At 44.2% G+C, this 18761-nt stretch overlaps 1 protein-coding gene and 1 pseudogene across 1 annotated transcript; one reads left to right on the plus strand and one right to left on the minus strand.

Moving 5' to 3' along the window:
• Positions 1 to 340: 340 nt before the first annotated feature.
• dhrs7 (dehydrogenase/reductase (SDR family) member 7) lies at positions 341 to 5523 on the plus strand. Its single transcript, XM_029713376.1, has 7 exons — positions 341 to 554; positions 1530 to 1682; positions 1847 to 1953; positions 2548 to 2787; positions 2887 to 3009; positions 3263 to 3478; positions 4752 to 5523. Exons 1-7 carry the CDS (start codon positions 431 to 433, stop codon positions 4791 to 4793), a joined length of 1005 nt encoding a protein of 334 aa, XP_029569236.1. The 5' UTR covers positions 341 to 430; the 3' UTR covers positions 4794 to 5523.
• A 587-nt stretch (positions 5524 to 6110) lies between these two features.
• Positions 6111 to 18539, minus strand: LOC115161804 (pecanex-like protein 4; annotated as a pseudogene).
• Between the last annotated feature and the right edge of the window lie 222 nt (positions 18540 to 18761).

Consider the following 18761-nt stretch of genomic DNA (forward strand, 5'->3'; position numbering starts at 1 on the left):
TATGCATGTCATATCAAAACAAAAACCCATAAATGGATTAAACATTGTAAAGGCAAACACAGAATTAACAGAAACAAAAATACATTTCGTATGGAAATAGCTGTGGGTTGTGGCCAATCTTATTTTTCTCACTAATACATTTCTTTCAGTCACATTATCTTTTATCACTCGCTGTCTCTATTTTAGCGGTACAGTGCGCCAAATATCATCATGAACAATGTCTATTTATCCTGACATATATTTCAAAATTCTAAATCTGTCTTTAATATCTTCTAATGGAGTAAACTGTAACCGGAAGTGTTTTTGTTTCTATTAATAGTCGCTTCCGGGTTACTGATGTTTTTCAGCGTTTTTTTAACACGCTGGAGCGCAGATCCCTGTTGTTCTTGTACTGCGACTTTCATAACATTTTCACACAAGCCAGAAGACCATGGATTTGGGCGTGACGTTGCTCACAGGAATTGCACTTTACTTGCTTGTACAGTTTGTGTGCTTCATATTTGCGGACGCTGACTTAACCTTACTATGGGCAACCTTGTTTGGGAGCAAGCCAGGTAACACACCTGTCCCTTAATTAACTTGTATTGACCAATAACTCAAGGCAGTCGCCACAATGTGGCAATATACGAGGAGTCAATCTTTCAATATAGACTGTAACACGTTGCTCTCACTTTTATTCCTACATTGTTTCAGTGCAGATCCATGGTCCCGTGTGGCTCAGTTGGTAGAGCATGGTGGGTTGTGGGTTCGATTCCCACGGGGGACCAGTACGGAAGAAAAACAAATGTATGCAATGTAAGTCGCTCTGGATAAGAGCGTCTGCTAAATGACTAAAATGTAAATGAAATAGAAGGGAGCAGGTCTCGAACCCTCGACCTTCAAGCCCGAAGTCCGGCGCGCTATCGACTGTGCCACAAAAGCATGTTCAAGCGGCAGAGTCAATTTCCGCGCTTATAAACCCAGGGTCATTACACTACTCCCTCCTTTCAGAGAGCGCGTCCTCGCGCTAGCTTGCGACTCTTACAGGAACGCACTCACCCGCCAAGCACACGCACTGTCGTGGATGCAGGGTCCGATCGCGCTATCGGGGTCGTTGCAGTATGTTGAAGAATCCATCCAATGTAATACCAAGGTTGTTTTGATGACACGTTCTGTAGTCTGAGCACCAAGTAGACTTTGACCTCAAGATCTCCTTCAGATTTGAACAGCAATGTCCACACAATGTTGCAAAACAGCAATGATATGGAACATCTGGAGATCCAGAGAGGTCAGACTACAGAATTTGTCATATAAACAAAATGTATCTTTGTATTACATTGGTTGCTTGCCCTCAAGGGCCAATAGGGGGAAATTACAACAACGTGGAAGGACCTGTTCTATAATGGTTGGAGAAACCAGGTGATGGTGAATATGACTGCTACAACCCTATGGCACAATATGACTGTTAACCACCCTCCTCAAACAAGGTTGTAGTACTGTTTCTCAGTATTTCCTGTGAAAAGTAACACAATCTACTGCTTGTTTTCTAGAGACCAAGTTGAAAGGACTAGTGGTGTGGGTCACAGGAGCCTCCAGTGGCATAGGGGAGGAGCTGGCTTACCAACTAGCTGGATGTGGGTCTCGTCTGATTCTATCTGCTCGCCGTGTGGATCAGTTGGATAGGGTGAAACTTCACTGTTTGGGTGAGTGTGATAGTTCTCTCATCTAATGAAATTCTCTTTACTGTTAAGAATTATAAATTACATAGCCTACTGCTTCAATGCAGTCACAGTAGTAAGTGGTTTTATACACCTAGCCCTTTCATTTGCAGACCAGTTAACAGCATTTTTCATTTTTCTTTCCCAAGAGCGCTCCAACTTGAAAGATAAGGATATTCTTGTTCTTCCACTTGATTTGCTGGAGAGAGCATCCCATGAGGCAAAAATGAAAACTGCTATCCGGCACTTTGGCAATGTAAGACCACTGCACTTGATAACTTGTAATAACTCTCCCTTATCGCTCTTTATTTTATTGGGATTTTAAGTTAGTTCAATTTAACTCAGTGTCTGATCATTTCCACTTGATTAACCACTCAATCAAGGTTGAAGAAGTAGCCAGGCATTAGTCATGTCGGACAGGGTTTCCCAAACATTTTCACTCGGGGGGGGGGGGGGGGGGGTTTATGCAAAATATGCAATGACTAACATGTTTCTTGCTGTATATACCAATTCATTGTGTATTACAGCCTGATTAATCAGACTAGCTTACTACCAACCAGCTCCCAAAGGCAAATTATGCACATGCTGAACATGAAAATGCAATTCAAGGCTAAGTCCAGTATTAGTGCCGTCTTATTAGACGTGTTCTCTTATTCTGAGGCATGAGGTTGTTTCCACTTGTAAACTGTGTTTTGATTATACCTTTGGCAGAAATGTTGAAAACCAAGTCTTGATTCTGTTACCAGTGTATCATGAATTCATGAATTCAATTAATTCCTTTGAAGAATAAGATAATTGGTGATACATGGCTTGCTTTGTTCCGGTCTACCTCTGCACTATTCCCATTTAGATTGACATCCTGGTTAACAGTGGTGGCCGCAGCCAGCGTTCTCTGTGCCTGGAGACCAGTGTGGATGTGTACCAGGCGCTGATGGAGCTCAACTTCCTGGGCACAGTGTCACTTACCAAGCAGGTGTTGCCCCACATGACGCAGCGAGGGTCGGGCAGTGTAGTTACTGTAAGCAGTGTGGTCGGCCTGGCTGGGGCACCTCTGGCAACAGGATACTCTGCCAGTAAACACGCTCTTCAGGTGAGAGCAATCATGGGCCACCCTCTGCCCATTTGTAGTTGTACAACATCTAGATTGATAAATTGATTAAGATCTTGAGATGATCTACTTTTTCCATAGGGCTTCTTCAATTCTCTTCGAACAGAGCTGACTGAATACCCAAGGATACTCATCAGCACAGTATGTCCAGGGCCTGTACAGTCACAGATAGTCCAGAATGCTTTCACAGAAGAAGTGGGAAAGGTGGGTTTTGCTTCCAAATTGTGATCATTTTTATTCACATTATTGCTGAATTCATGCTTAATTTTACATTGACATTGGACATGTTGCAATTGCATCACATTTTGTTATTGTCAAGATGTCACAAACGCATTCATGGGAAAGCCATTGGTCTTTCAAATAATTGTCATTAAAGTATGATTTACCTTCCATTGAACTGAACATTTTTGTATGAGTGTTGACATTAATTTCCTGTCTTATCCCTTCCATATCTAAGGCCATTCCCACTGCTGGGGACCAGCAACACAAGATGGTCACTAGTCGTTGTGTGCGTCTCATCCTGGTGGGTATAGCCAATGGCACCAAGGAGATGTGGATTGCCCAGCAGCCCTTTCTGCTGTTCTACTATGTGTGGCAGTATGCTCCCACCTGGGCCTGGTTCATCACTGATGTGCTGGGCAGGAAGAGGGTGCAGAACTTCAAGGCTGGCCTGGTTAGTATTGGTACTCTGTAGGTCTCGCAACATGATTTTGCTTAAGAATGTGTTTTCTGAGCTGCATAATATATATTGTTACAGTTTTGCCTATAGAATGATCATAACTCAGAGCTCAGTGTATTCCATAGAGCGGTGTTTCCCAACTCGTCTCCTCCAGTACCCCCAACAGTACACATTTTTGTTGAAGCCCCAGACAAGCACACCTGATTCAACTTGTCAACTAATCATCAAGTCCTCAACGAGTTGAATCAGGTTAGTTTGTCTGGGGCTACAACAAAAATGTGTACTGTTGGGGGTACACAAGGACGAGGTGGGTGAAACGCACTAGGCCAGGGATGGGCAACTCCAGTTCTCTGGAGTGGTGTCACACTTTCCCTCCCATCCCTAGCAAACACAGCTGATTAAACTAATTGCATTCTAAACTGAAGATCTTGATTATTGGAGTCAGGTGTGTTAGATGGGGATGGGGAAAAAGTGACACCAATCAGACCCTAGAGGACTGGAATTGCCCATCCCTGCACTAGGCATCGTTTATGCATGGCCTTGCTTTCACATTCTCTAAGGTTAACCTTGCCTTACCAGGCCAGGAATAAGGGGACACTAACTGTGTGAACAGTCAAATACTTGAGTAAAGCAGACTCTATTTAGAGCTGTCTCTTAACAGCTAGGGGGCTCAGCTGTTACTGACCTTGCTTCAGCCTGATAAAGAGAAGGGGGTGGCCACACTGGCCAGGGTATAGCAGTGACTGACTTACTGACTTCTACGTCTGGTGGCCTCTGCTGGACAGCTGAGGGCCACGCAGCAAGGTCATTTTCTGACTGACCAGACATTTGTGTCAGGAAGGATTTGGATGGACAATGTCGCCCAACCACTGTGGTTTAGTTGGAATGCTCAAGAAGGTTTGGTCAATATATTAAAACAATTATACAAAGAGAAAATACAGACTGAGGAAAGGCAAAGGCAACTTAGTGAGTTTGCAGGTTTTCATTCTTCATCTGTCAATGAACAGTGTTTGAAATCTAGACACCTAAAACAGACAATGAAGCAAGATCGGCCTCAGGACATATGGATGAAGTAGAATCAGTCACCTTTCATTAAACTGAGATATGACCTATTCCCACATCATCCTGTTGACAAGTCCATGTTCTGATGCCTGAACTTCTTGAGTGACAGAACTTCTCCCCAGAATGTAAAATGTTTATTTTGCCTGTGCTACAGATTTTCTTTAGTCAGAAAAACATAACTTTAAAATTAAGCTTTGTTTTACAGGATGCAGACTCTGCTTACTTCACAAAGCCCAAGTCTTCCTGAAAGGCATTCCAAATGCTTGAGCTCCACCTTCAATTGGGTTAACTTGAACCTGGAAGCAATTGTCTCATTTTTAGCTGAAAGGAAAATGTTTTAGGACAGCCTTCCTCACAAAGCAGAAGAATAGGGATGAGGGTGGAAATAGAAACATTGAAGATTTTCCTCTAGCCTATGAAATTAGGATGTGTCCAGGCTGACTTAGTTGATGGGGGGGAAAGTATTTCAGAATAAGGAGGAACATTAAAATTGATTAGATTGTCTGATAGGTGGAGTATAATTAATGCACTCCCCACAGATTTGTGATGAATGTCTATAGCATTGACCAATCTCCAGTTAAACAATAGGCTATCAGGTTTCTTTGTAAACTTTATTATAAGTGTATATACAATTACACATTCAAATACACACATCAGTATGTACAAGAGAACATTAGTTAGTCTTAAAAACAAGTGAACTGTAAACGAAATGATAGCAAAATAAAGACCAACCAAAAGGCACATCCTTGAATTTAACACTGAATAATAATAAAAAGCTAAATCTTTGTCCCATTTTTCCTTTGGGAGCATTACATAACTGTATTTGAGGGAAAACATTTGCTAAATAGGTTTATCATGAAATTGGCACTGTGTTGGCTGTCCTCTTTGGGGGAAGGTGGTTGTATCTGATTTAAATTGAATTTACACATGATACAATTGTTTTTTCCAGAATGATAAAAATGTATTCTGAACAATTATATCCCCCGTGGGAATCGAACCCACAACCCTGGCGTTGCAAACACCATGCTCTACATTTACATTTTCATTTTCTACCAACTGAGCCACACGGGACACACTTTTGGTAATGTCGCTCCTGCATGAATGAAACCATTTGTTTTAATCTGCCTTCCAGGTACTTTCCTAAGATACCCTAGTGCAGGGGTAGGCGACTAGATTCAGCTGCGGGCCAATTTTTGCCGAGGGGACGCAAAATAATTATAACTTGTAAACTGCAAATTGACCACAACTAAGCCCAAAAGAGATTGAATTTAGCAAAAAATTATTACATACATTGAGACACGAGCACCTGTTTTTATTTGTAGGAACACTGGAACAGATTTCCTAAATTAAACTTTTTTTTGAATTTCTAGTGATTATAGTATTTTTTTCACAAACTAAAATCCCCCAAATACATTGAATCTTGTATTTACAAAACTTTTTGGGGCCAAAAATTAATTGCGGGCCAGTTTTGGCTTGTTGCCGACCCCTAGATGGGTTACATATACAGGCCACAACATTGGGCTTACCCAGTGATTAAAGTTAGGCAAACCAGAGGCAGGGTGGGTATAGGGGAGTCGGTGAAGATGGCGTATCCCAACAAGGGGTTGGGGTTATAAGCAGGGGAGGTGCAGGGGGACAGAGGAGTAGATGGGGTACCCCAGAGGGGGGTCGGCTGCCTGGACAGTAAGGTTCCTCAGCATGATGGGGTGGGCCTGGATGCTGAAGTGCTCCTCATCATCGTTGGTGGCGTAGAGCAGGTCCCAGGACAGGTTAGCCCACTGGCCACGCACCACCACCTCATTCAGACAGCCTACCTGAACTAGCCCTGTGTAAGTGCTCTGTAGAGACAGGCAGGTAGAGGTCACTTACTGTACTGACCACTAGCTCAGTTTAAAATACACACACCCCAAAGACCACACAAAACACTCTATACAAACAAACAATTTAAGCAATGTTAATAGTTCATCAGTTGTTTGTTGGGTTACTGTAGTGAGAACCCTGTGAGTTAGTAAGGTAACAGAAACACAGGTGTAGTTTGGTTACCAGGGTGAGGTCATGGCCTAGTGAGAAGAGGAAGGGTTTCTCCTGTAGGACACAGTCCTGCCAGCCTCTGTCAGCCACCAGGCCGATGTACCAGTCCCTCTCATGCTCCTCCAGTGTGCTGAACAGGTCCTCAAGACTCTATTGGCCCCAGACTCGCCTGATCAAACAGCAGCTTGAAACTGTACCTGCAGGTAAATAGATCAGTTACAGGGACAAGCTTTGGATAGCAACATTGAATATGTGTAACACACATCCAGTATATACATTTTAGATTCCCTATGTTGGGTAGCAGCTACACCCATGTTTCACCCCTGCCCTCTTTACCTGAAAGCCTTAAGTGCAAGCTGGTAAAGTTCTTTGTTTTCAGAGAGCCACTCCAGCCCCTCTGTCCAAGGCACGTCCCTACAGTAGACCCTGTAGACATAGCTGGGGCTGGTAAAGGCAGACTGCCCCCAGGGAGATGAGGCATGACGTGTCCCTCAGCTCCTCATCCTCCTTCAGGGCTTTGGTCACATCTTCCAAAGCCTTGTCCTGAATGGACAGCACCAACTGCCCCAGAGTGAACCGAAACCACTCAGGGAACAAAAGCATAGGGCTGCTGTAACCGGGATGATAAGGGGGATGTCCTCCACCCAGGGGGCAGACTGAACAGCTCTGTGGGGGCAGCTGAAGTTTGCATGGGCCAAGATGCCGGAGGACTCTGTGGGGGGTACTTCAGGGTTCCTGCCCTTATCCACAGCCGGGAGCCCCAGAGGCTGGAGGGATGAGAGGGCCATGTTTTCAAACCTACTGTCCATCTCCACAGAGCTTGGCAGTGAGGGGCTGGTGTGGAGCACTGTGTCCCCCAGCTGGGCCTCCGTACTTACCAGCACCACCGTCCTCCTGGCTGGCTGAGCCCCAAACAGGTCATCCTCATCTGACCAGTCACCGAAGGAGGTCAAACTGGAGCTGTCCCGTCTAAACTTGAGAGAGGAGACGGACTCCACCATGACAGCCTCTGCAGGCTGGGTGACAGTTGACTGGCCAAGATGGGAGGGCTGGGACTTACTTCCCTTTCCCCCTGTCCCCTCCTCGGTGTCCCCAGTGAAAGTCTTATGTCTCTGGACAGAGTTCCTCAGCAGCAGCCACACCAGGGCCTTCAGGAAGTCATCCTGGAGCTTCCTCGGGTCATGCGAGTCAATGATACCCAAAAGCACATTTCGGGCATCAGAGTAGACACGGACAGGCAGGGCAGCACATGGGGTGAGGGCACTGCCCAAGTGCAGGTTTAACCCCTGGTTGAGACCAGGGCGCTCAAAGGCCCCCTCAAACACCTCATCCACCCTCCACTGTGTGGTATGATGTCTCCTGCAGCTCCAGACCCTGAAACAAAATGGTCAAATGAGTTCACCACAAATGAGTGATTCAAACACTTAACCATTAATGAACCAGTACCTTGATGTTGACTGTGCAGTAGCCATATCCTCTCTCCAAGATCATGATCCAAACCATGCGGTGTCCTGGAAGCGACCCAGGAAGTGGGAGCCAGAGAACCTTCAGAGGGGAGGAAAGAAATCAAATGTAGGCCTATCAGCTTCTTCATACACCTATCCACAGCTAAGATTTCGGGGAAGGCTGATTCCATTACGCCTCATGTCCCTATTCATAGCATATTCTCATCGCAGCCTTTGAGTGGTGTTATACTTGGTCACAGTCATACCAGTGGTAAATTATTATTATAGGACATGCAGTCAAGTGATGCTGTCCTCTGGGGGCTGAAGATGAAAAAGCTTGTAGTATATACATAGATAAGTTCCCCCTGGTCACAGAACCCTTTTATTTTGCATCAGTAGTGAGTCTTTCGGCTGTGGATAACTTGGCTGTCGGATTAATTTACCATTTCAGTTGTAGATGAAGGTCATGATACAGTTTAAACTGGCTGACTGCACAGATCTAAATAGTGAATTCCTTCTATTCCTCGGCTTTCCATTAGTCTCTAAATATTCATTCCTCTCATGGGAGTAGGCTTGGGGAATTTGTACGAGGGGGCATTTCATTTTTGGTCGACAAAGGGGAGAGCGGACAGACATTGTTAGTGAAACTGTAGTGGCAGAGCGATGGTTGCTTTCGTTTAAGTTTGACTAGTGTTCTCAAGGATAATGTCATATCCTAAAGCGGCGTCTCGGAATAGTCACCGACGCTGCCTCGCGATGGGAAATGACACGCTGTGCGTTCTCCGCTCCCGCTCAATGTTCACTGATGCACAGCCCCCAATGTCACAGAGGGGGCAAAGGGAAGAAAAAAACCTACTACACTACAAACTCTCCTCTTTCTACTGGGTATAGCATGCCCAACAAGAGCTTAGCCTAAATTATACATCACAGCTCAGGCACCCCCAGTTAGCCAAGAAAACAATAAGATTGAGTGATGACATTACTGTAGCAATTTTTTCTGTTTCTGTTTTGAGTAGTCAATCAATAAATAATTAAGCTTGTACTTGCTCAGTTTTTTCCTTGCCCCCTCCTGACAGCAAATAGAGCACTGAACACATTTTTTGGAAGAAGCTCTGGCTGGCTTTAGAGTATTATGAGGTTAGTGGTGTTGAAACATTTGGATGTAATGAATACAGATCAGAGCGATTTTGTTCGGGCCACTTCTCGGGAACCACAACTGGATCCTGCAAGCTTACATTACTGCCGGCGGCTCTACTGAGCAACTCACAACAACATTCCTCTTAATATGAAACCATAAAAGGCTCCGCCCGCCCGGCTCTTTCATCTGCATACATTCCCTGCTCGACCAATCTAAAAGTTCACTGTCACTGCGATTGAGTCAACATACACAGTAAGTAAAAAAAAACAACCATGAGGACACGGAGCTGTAACACCTTGAGTGCACTATGGCTTTCTGTTCTAACTGCTTGTGGTTGGAAAATTAATGGCTTCTCCCAACAATTGGGGTTAAAGATTAAACTGAAACCATATGCCCAACACCTAATGCAGTATGTAATGTATACTGTAAAGTGTGGGTAAATAAGGAAGTCTGACAACGTTACTGCCGGTGTAAATGTAATGTTTAACTCGCCATTATCATTTCATATATTGTACATGTTGTGTCACCCTGAATACGGTCCCCACACACCCCACTAGTTATTATGTTATGACACATTTTTCTTTAAGGATTGCATACATTGAATCTTCTATAAGCTACAAAGTCATGTCTAGAAATTATTAAACAGTTATATCAAAGTACTTTCACTTCACCCAGTACCTGGAGTCGCAGGCCAAATAGAAAAAGTAACAAGCCAGGCCTCCCCAGTTTTAAGTTTTTGCCGAACTACAGTGCATTTGGAAAGTATTCAGACCCCTTCACTTTTTCCAAAATTTGTTATGTTACAGCCTTCTTCTAAAATGGATTAAATTGGGGGGGGGGGTTCTCAGCAATCTACACACAATACCCCATACTGTATTTATTTATCTTGCTCCTTTGCACCCCAGTATCTCTACTTGCACATCTACCATTCCAGTGTTTAATTGCTATATTGTAATTTGCCACCATGGCCTATTTTTTTGTCTTAACTTACCTCATTTGCGCTCACTGTATATAGACCTTTTGTTCAACTGTATTATTGACTGTATGTTTTGTTTATTCCATGTGTAACTGTTGTTGTATGTGTCGAATTGCTACGCTTTATCTTGGCCAGTTCGCAGTTGCAATTGAGAACTTGTTCTCAACTAGCCTACCTGGTTAAATAAAGGTGAAAAAAAAAGACAAAGCAAAAACAGGTTTAGATTTTTTAATTTGTATAATTTTTTAAAACATCACATTTACATAAGTATTCAGACCCTTTACTCAGTACTTTATTGAAGCACCTTTGGCAGCGATTACAGCCTCGAGTCTTCTTGGGTATGACTCTACAAGCTTGGCACACCTGTATTCGGGGAGTTTCTCCCATTCTGGGGAGCATTGCTGCAAAGCTATTTTCAGATCTCTCCAGAGATTTTCGATCGGGTTCAAGTCCAGGCTCTTGCTGGGCCACTCAAGGACATTCAGACACTTGTCCTGAAGCCTGCGTTGTCTTGGCTTTATGCTTGCGGTCGTTGTCCTGTTAGAAGGTGAACCTTCGCCCCAGTCGGAGGTCGAGTGCTCTGGAGCAGGTTTTCATCAAGGATCTCTGGCCTTTGCTCCATTCATCTTTCTCTTGATCCTGACTAGTCTCCCAGTCCTTGCTGCTGAAAAACATCCTCACAGCATGATGCTGCCACCACCATGCTTCACCGTAGGGATGTGATTGCCCAGGTGTTGAGTGGTGCCTGGTTTCCTCCAGACGTGACACTTGGCATTCAGGCCAAAGATTTCAATCTTGGTTTCATCAGACCAGAGAATCTTGTTTCATGGTCAGAGTCCTTTTAGGTGCCTTTTGGCAAACTCCAAGCGGGCTGTAATGTGCCTTTTACTGAGCAGTGGCTTCCGTCTGGCCACTCTACCATAAAGAACTGATTGGTGGAGTGCTGCAGAGATGGTTGTCCTTCTGGTAGATTGCCCCCATCTCCACAGAGGAACTCTGGAGCTCTGTCAGAGTAACCATCGGGTTCTTGGTCACCTCCCTGACCAAGGCCCTACTCCACCGATTGCTCAGTTTGGCCGGGAGGCCAGCTCTAGGAAGCTTCTTGGTGGTTCCAAACTTCTTCCATTTAAAAATGGAGGCCACTGTGTTCTTGGGGACCTTCAATGCTACAGTCATTTTTTTTGGTACCCTTCCCCAGATCTGTGCCTTGACACAATCTTGTCTCGGAGCTCTACAGACAATTTCTTCGACCTTATGGCTTGGTTTTTGCTCTGACATGCACTGTCATCTGTGGGACCTTAAATAGACAGGTGTGTGTGCCTTTTCCAAATCATGTCCAATCAATTTAATTTACCACAGGTGGACTCCAATAAAGTTGTAAAAACATCAAGGATGATCAATGGAAACGGGATGCACCTGAGCTCAATTGAGTCATAGCAAAGGGTATGAATACTTTTAAAAATAAAAAACAGCTTATTTACATGTTTGTACATTTTTAATGTCTTAATGTGTTTTTTCTTTGTCATTATGGGGTATTGTGTGTAGATTGAGGGGCGGGGGGAAGTATTTAATTAATTTTAGAATAAGGCTGTAACAAAGTGAAGGGTTCTAAATACTTTCCGAATGCACTGTAAATGTGTCTGTGCTAAGGTGCAGAGAATCAGAGCAGGTGGTCAGTCCAGTTCAAGTGTTCAGCAGTCTGACGGTTTGTAGATAGACAGGCTCAGAGACAGTTTAAGGGGTGGGCCTTTACCGTGGTAACGGTGGGATTCACATGTCTGACTGAGATTTTCCGACATACCTTTGCTAGTACCAGTTGAGCAAGCTCAAACAAACATTGAATAACAACCTAGCGTGTGAACAAAACAATGTAAATAGCCAAGAAACACAAGGACAAAGTCACACTAGTTGACTTTTTGGTAAATTCGACCAACTTCTATGGTTGTGCACTTCTAAAAATCTATATTTCAGTGCGCACAGCGCCCCAGGCACTGTTGCTGCGGCCAAGGCACTGTTGCTCGCAAGTTGGGATATATGGGACTCTACATAAGTCTTTGTATAGAAATAAATCATTCTTATTTCTATGGTTCTTTGTGAGATTAGCTACCAGCAATGAAACAAAATGGCATAAATACATTAAATAGCTACGGCTGGATTTTTTTGTTGATGCTATAAATCACAACTCGCAAGTGCTCATACTTAAGCTTACTTTTTCAGTTTGTACGCATCTACTTATAGGCGCATATGCAAGTATAATGGTCACATCGTAGAGCCCTGAAATTCACTCAAAGCATCATGCTCTCCCCTTCCTCTGTGTAAATAAATTTGACTACAACCAACCGAACCTCAGCGCACACAAATCGCACTGCCCACAGCAGACTGTCAAACCAGCATTGTTTCCCTGTCATCGCTCGCTTTGTGACTGACAGGCACCTGTCCTATCAATAGATCGCTAGAAGATACATATCGTTCATTGTAGCGTGAGAGGGCTCGTCTGACTTAAGTAGCCTAGTTAAGTGGAAAAAGTTTGCCGGCTGAAAATAAGTCTAATCGGCTGTTTAGCCGACAGCCAGCGCTAGTGGAAAACACTGTTCACCAATGAATGGAAGAAAATTTAAATAAGAAACGGGGGAAAAAACAAAAGAATGAGACCCACAAGCAAAGTGATCCCCTGGTGAAGGTACTCCTCAGAGCACAGGCCAGGCTCTCACTCATCTGCTGGTAGTAGATGGAGTCTGGACAGGGGCAGGCGGTGCCCACGGGCCCAACCCAACTATGCTGAGGCCTAGGGAAGCCCAACGGAAGATGGGCAGGGTGAAGAGGGGAGCAGAGATCATGGCAGACTGGAACACCACAGAGAGCAGCAGAGGACACAGGGAAGCGTTCAGGGCCAGGAGGGTCCCGGCCGACTGACGCCGCTGTTTCTTCTCAGTCCAGGAGGTCACCAGCACAGCCAGGGCAAACTTCAGCTTGGACAGGAACTGAAGCAGCCTATCACTCAGCAGGCCCACCTGGGTTGACCAATGAAAGACAAAAACTTTGTGCATTTCTGGTTTTGGGAGATACTAAAGATTTAACCAGGACTTTAATTTAAATGTTCAACTTTAAATATTTTTCCGGAAAAAGATCATGCCTATGTCATGAATGCTAGATTCAAAAGGCACTCGCACATCTGAGCAGTCTTGTTGCAGGTGCATGGCAACAATTAAAGCAATTAAAACAGGATGAAAGAAACCGCACACTGCTCTTGATAGTATCACTGGTATTTAATAAGCTTACGTATCGGCCCAACGGCCTTCGTCAGAGCTTTTGTGAATTTTCGAAAACAGCACCTCTATGTAGACCTAGCCCCACCCACATCCGTTCCACATATGGAAAGGAGTTGGAGGCTAAGGAAAAATAAAAAAGTGCTACCAAACATAACAATATGCATTTCACAAATATTACAAGTGTATAGACAAGACGCACCAAACACGTCCATAAAATCACAACGAGGACATAGCAAGTTTTCATTAATCATTGGGTACATCATACGAAAAGAACTAAGTAATCTTAAATAGGAACATTTAAAAAAAAAAACTTGCTATGTCCTCGTTGTGATTTTATGGACGTGTTTGGTGCGTCTTGTCTATACACTTGTAATATTTGTGAAATGCATATTGTTATGTTTGGTAGCACTTTTTTATTTTTCCTTAGCCTCCAACTCCTTTCCATATGTGGAACGGATGTGGGTGGGGATAGGTCTACATAGAGGTGCTGTTTTTGAAAATTCACAAAAGCTCTGACGAAGGCCGTTGGGCCGATACGTAAGCTTATTAAATACCAGTGATACTATCAAGAGCAGTGTGCGGTTTCTTTCATCCTGTTTTATGTCATGAATGCTGAAATGTGTTTTTACCAGAAGGAGCTGGACCCCTATGCCCATACTGTCCCACCCAGGAAGTCTGGTTTCCCCTGCCGCCAGCCTCACTGACACCACCATCTGAAACAGGGCATCCTCAGAGCTCTGCCACACCTGCACAACACAAAGACCCATTACTCAAATCAACATGACTTAAATCATATTGATAACAATCAGAGGATTAATGGTCATGAGGTCACCGGAGAAAGAAACTCTGGTTGATTGATATACAGTACATGCTTACGTTATACATAAAATAATCCATGTGTACCACTCTGAAGGCCCGGGTGAATCCCACACTAAGAGAGGCTGTGTGGAGCTGCTGAACAGAGCCATCCAGCATCAGCAAAGCAATCATTGCAAAGGGAGACACTGCAATGTAAAACACAAAGTCACTGTTAAATATAATGTATTAAGATGCATGAATAGTATGTTTCAGTAATGACAAAGCAATACTATATTGCAAGGTGAGCTCACCCAGATTGAGCAGCACCCTCCTGATGGCCCCAGCCATGTGGAGACCCCTTCTGCGCTGCTTGAACACCCGGACATTGGCCATTCCTCTTGGGTACAGTGGGTTGAGGAACACTCCTCCAAAAACAGGCTCCCTGGATCTCTCCGAGAGCCCAGCAGACAATGAAGAGGAGGAGGTAGCTGACAGCAGCTTGAGGTCCCCTGGCCAGGTTCTGGGGCTGAGAGGGACTGAGTAAGTGATGTAAGAGGCCTGCCTCAGCCATGGCCCCCAGCAGCAGCCCCCGGTAGAGCAGCATCTCCCTGCAGCACAACTGCCAGCCAAACCAGCGGGGAGTGGCAGGGGATGCCCCCCTACGCCATCCACTGTCGCCGCGGGTCACCTCGGACCCTCCTACAATGTGCCCCAAATTGCCTGAGATCTAAACTAAGCAGAAACACCATGGCCATGGAGAAGACGACCACACCCATGGTGGACGGGATGAAGAAGGTACGAACAGTGACACATGCAGATATGGCGAACATCCCCAGCAACCTTTAGGAAGGACAGAGAGCACAGAGTCATAAGAGCTCACACAGGCCAAGGAAACAGGCATATGGTAAAGAGCTCAAGGAACTACATCAGTGACTTAAGTATAATCAGACAGCATCTAACTGTTGACAAAAAAAACAACTGATGTAGCAAGCAAAATAAACCTAAGGTTACTGGACATGGGAAAGCCACCCAAACCAAACCCCAGTGCCTACTCCATGCCCCAAAGGAGGAGGGTGTCCAGAGGTGACAGCATGCCCAGCACCAACAGCAGAGGCAGGACCAGGAACACCACATGAAGAACCTGACTGGTTAGCTGGAGCTCTGGCACTGGACCTGTAAATCTGGACACCAGCATTGGGGAAAAAAACAAGAAGCAAAGAATCACAAAATGTAAGCAATCCTATCAAAATATATCCATAAGTTTCAAAACAGTCATTAAGATGAATTTTGTTATTTTTTTTACCTATCAGCAAGGTCCACAGCTATGAAAGTTAATATGTAGAGTGGTCGGATGAGTGGGGTGATCTCATAGGTGTCCTGTGCCTGGAATGTGGCCATCTCTGTGGCCGTGTTGATAAGGGAGTACTCTGCCGTACACAGTCACCCAGCTCAGGACAAAGACCACCAAGGCTACACCCACACTGCCGCAGAGTGCAGTTAACCTGCCCAGGAGCACATACCATGTCCCCAGGCCACAGAGGGCCCCCGCCAGCATGGTGTGGAGCACCACGTTCAGCCCAAACCTCTTCCCCGGGGCGATGAACCTCACTCTCTCTGGGCCTACACAGTTGAACTCCACCTCCTCGTCAGCCAGGATGTTGGGCACTCCCAACCTCTAGGGCAAGATCAAAGAGGCAGCTTGAGTCATATGTCTGCCACAAAAGGAATGCTGCTTGCAGGAGATTATTTTTTTTTTATTCTACAAACTGCCTCGAAAACCTACCTAACATCAGTAATGTATAACTGTCAACAGGTTTGCTAGGTATGTTTTCAACTGCTGTCAAAGAGAACTGGCTGCCTGGGTGTCAGTCACCTACGCACGGATGACTAAGTTCGTAGTCAGGTCAATAACATTGCATAGCTACACTAGTACATGTTGTATAAACTGACCTTGACTAAAACATGTAAACAATAATGGCTGGCTAACGTTACCGCAGCAAGGTTGTAAAGAAAACATGAATACAAGCTAGCAGCATAACATACGCTAGCTGCATTCATATATGGGATGGCTAGCTACTGAGGCGAATGTCAGAAATAACGTTTATGAAAAAAAATTATTAGCTAGCTACATTAGATTTAGCAAATTACCTATTGTACCTTTACCGAGGTAAAGCCAGTTTCAGGTTGGATATTCGTCTGTAGTTTGCCTTGCGTCCACCAACAGCAGTTAGGGACCGTCAACAAAGTGACAAATCCATTTTGAAAAATTTCAATAGCTCTTTAACCATTACTCCAAATACTTTCAAAACTGGTTGTAGCTAACCCGATGGCATAGACACACATTGCACACCCTTTAGTTTGTCCATTTCATCTCACATGGTTTTACATGAATTTTTCAAAATGTAGAATTTCAATAGCTCCTTGGTCATGTGACCTAATGTCCGCTGACTACCCTTCTATATTGCACACTCTTGTTTGTGTACTTTCATCTCATGCTATTAGACTTAAATCTGTAAGTTTTGCAGGCCTTCATTTGACATGGGTGTTTTTTTTGTTTTTTTTTAATGAACAAATGTTCCATCGTCTTTCACATGGACACTGAAAATATACGCAAATGGCTGTATGTGGTATGGATCAAGGACAGGAGAGGTGTTCAAACAGAGGTTCTTAAAGGAAGGCGCACAGGTAGGCCTCATGAAAAACAATGTTTCATATGCTCTTTTTAATCACAGTAATAGGCAGTGATTTGTCAGTCACAGTGAGCTTGATAACGTGATAGAATCCTTTTCATAGCACCACTTTCATATACTGTACATTAAGACAAATCCTTCTACGTTGAGTATTAGAACACAGTTTACAGAACCTGATAATGACTTGATATGAGTGCATTCACAACAAGCCACCTGCAGACAACTTACAAAATGCAATATTGCATTTGAGGGTTTGTTTTTCTGATGAAAATAGTTATTTGATGCATGGCCTACTATTTCTATCTGGGAAAATAAATTCCTACGTCTTTCGTGAGTAAAATCCTTTTTCCAAAATTGATTTAGGTACATTTTTGTTAAGAGGTATGCGGGTTGTGATATGGGTAATTTAATAGTAAAACCATTTAAGGGATCAATACGTTTCTATATTGCTTCCCCAGTATCTGCATGAACCATCAGGCCAAGTGTTTTTGGTTGACCCTGCTGGACAGAAAGAGAAGAAACACGCTGCACTCAAATTCAGATCTTAGTTATTCCATTGTACTGGATGTAATACATATTAGCATTTTACATACATTATTAAGTGTAATACTTTTTTTATGACATACTGTGAAAACCTCTTGGCTGCTGGCTCTGTCACTTTCAGACATGCGCAGAGCAGACTTGAACCATAGGGGTTATCTGTACAGAGAGAGTAATCCAAAAGGCACAGACACACCCCTTGACTTTCTATTGGCACCGTTGACCTGTATGTATTCTCTCCTGATTGACTCTGTGGTGCACAGTCTGACTAAAGTGCCAGAGGTATGAGGAGAGACGTCATCCTTTGTATTTAAGGGAACAAATATTTCCTAACACTTTGGATCCTATTCTTGGACAGTTAGAAAACACAATGCATCAATGCAAAAAAAAATGTATGACTAATTACTGTCCATGAGTAACCTCAACCTTGTGGGTCTATGGGTGTTTGGGGCTATAAAGTGCCAACTCAATTCTACCACACTAGTCTCTCATGCCCCTATGAACGGGGACACAGGGCAATAGTTTTTAATCTAAACCAGCCCATTTTACTGGAGTACACTGGGGCTCTTTTCTTGACAAATAGTAGCAGTTTACCAGATAAGAAGTAGATTGCTGTAAGGGTGTATTACATCCTGTGCTGGCCCCATTGTCATATCCATTCTGGATTCTGAGTGGTAAAATCATAGCTGAAAAATGCCTCTATGTATGTATATACATTTTCCGCCAAGACAGAACTGCCAAAGGGGGTGGAGTTGCAATCTACTGCAGAGACAGCCTAAAGAGTTCTGTCATGCTATCCAGGTCTGTGCCCAACAGTTTGAGCTTCTACTTTTAAAAATCCACCTTACCAGAAATAAATCTCTCACTGTTGCCGCTTGTTACAGACCCCCCTCAACCCCCAGCTGTGCCCTGGACACCGTATGTGAATGAATTGCCCCCCATTTATCCTCAGAGTTTGTACTGTTAGGTGACCTAAACTGGGATATGCTTAACACCCCGGCCGTCCTACAATCTAAGCTAGATGCCCTCAATCTCACCCAAATTATCATGGAACCTACCAGGTACAACCACAAATCCGTAAACTTGGGCACCCTCATAGATATCATCCTGACCAACCTGTCCTCTAAATACACCTCTGCTGTCTTCAACCAGGATCTCAGCGATTACTACCTCATTGCCTGCGTGCGTAATGGGTCCGCAGTCAAACGACCACCCCTCATCAGTCAAACGCTCCCTAAAACACTTCAGCGTGCAGGCCTTTCTAAACGACCTGGCCCGGGTATCCTGGAAAGATATTGACCTCATCCCATCAGTAGAGGATGCCTGGT

The sequence above is a fragment of the Salmo trutta genome, chromosome 25 (assembly GCF_901001165.1).
Source record: "Salmo trutta chromosome 25, fSalTru1.1, whole genome shotgun sequence".
Lineage (NCBI taxonomy): Eukaryota > Metazoa > Chordata > Actinopteri > Salmoniformes > Salmonidae > Salmo > Salmo trutta.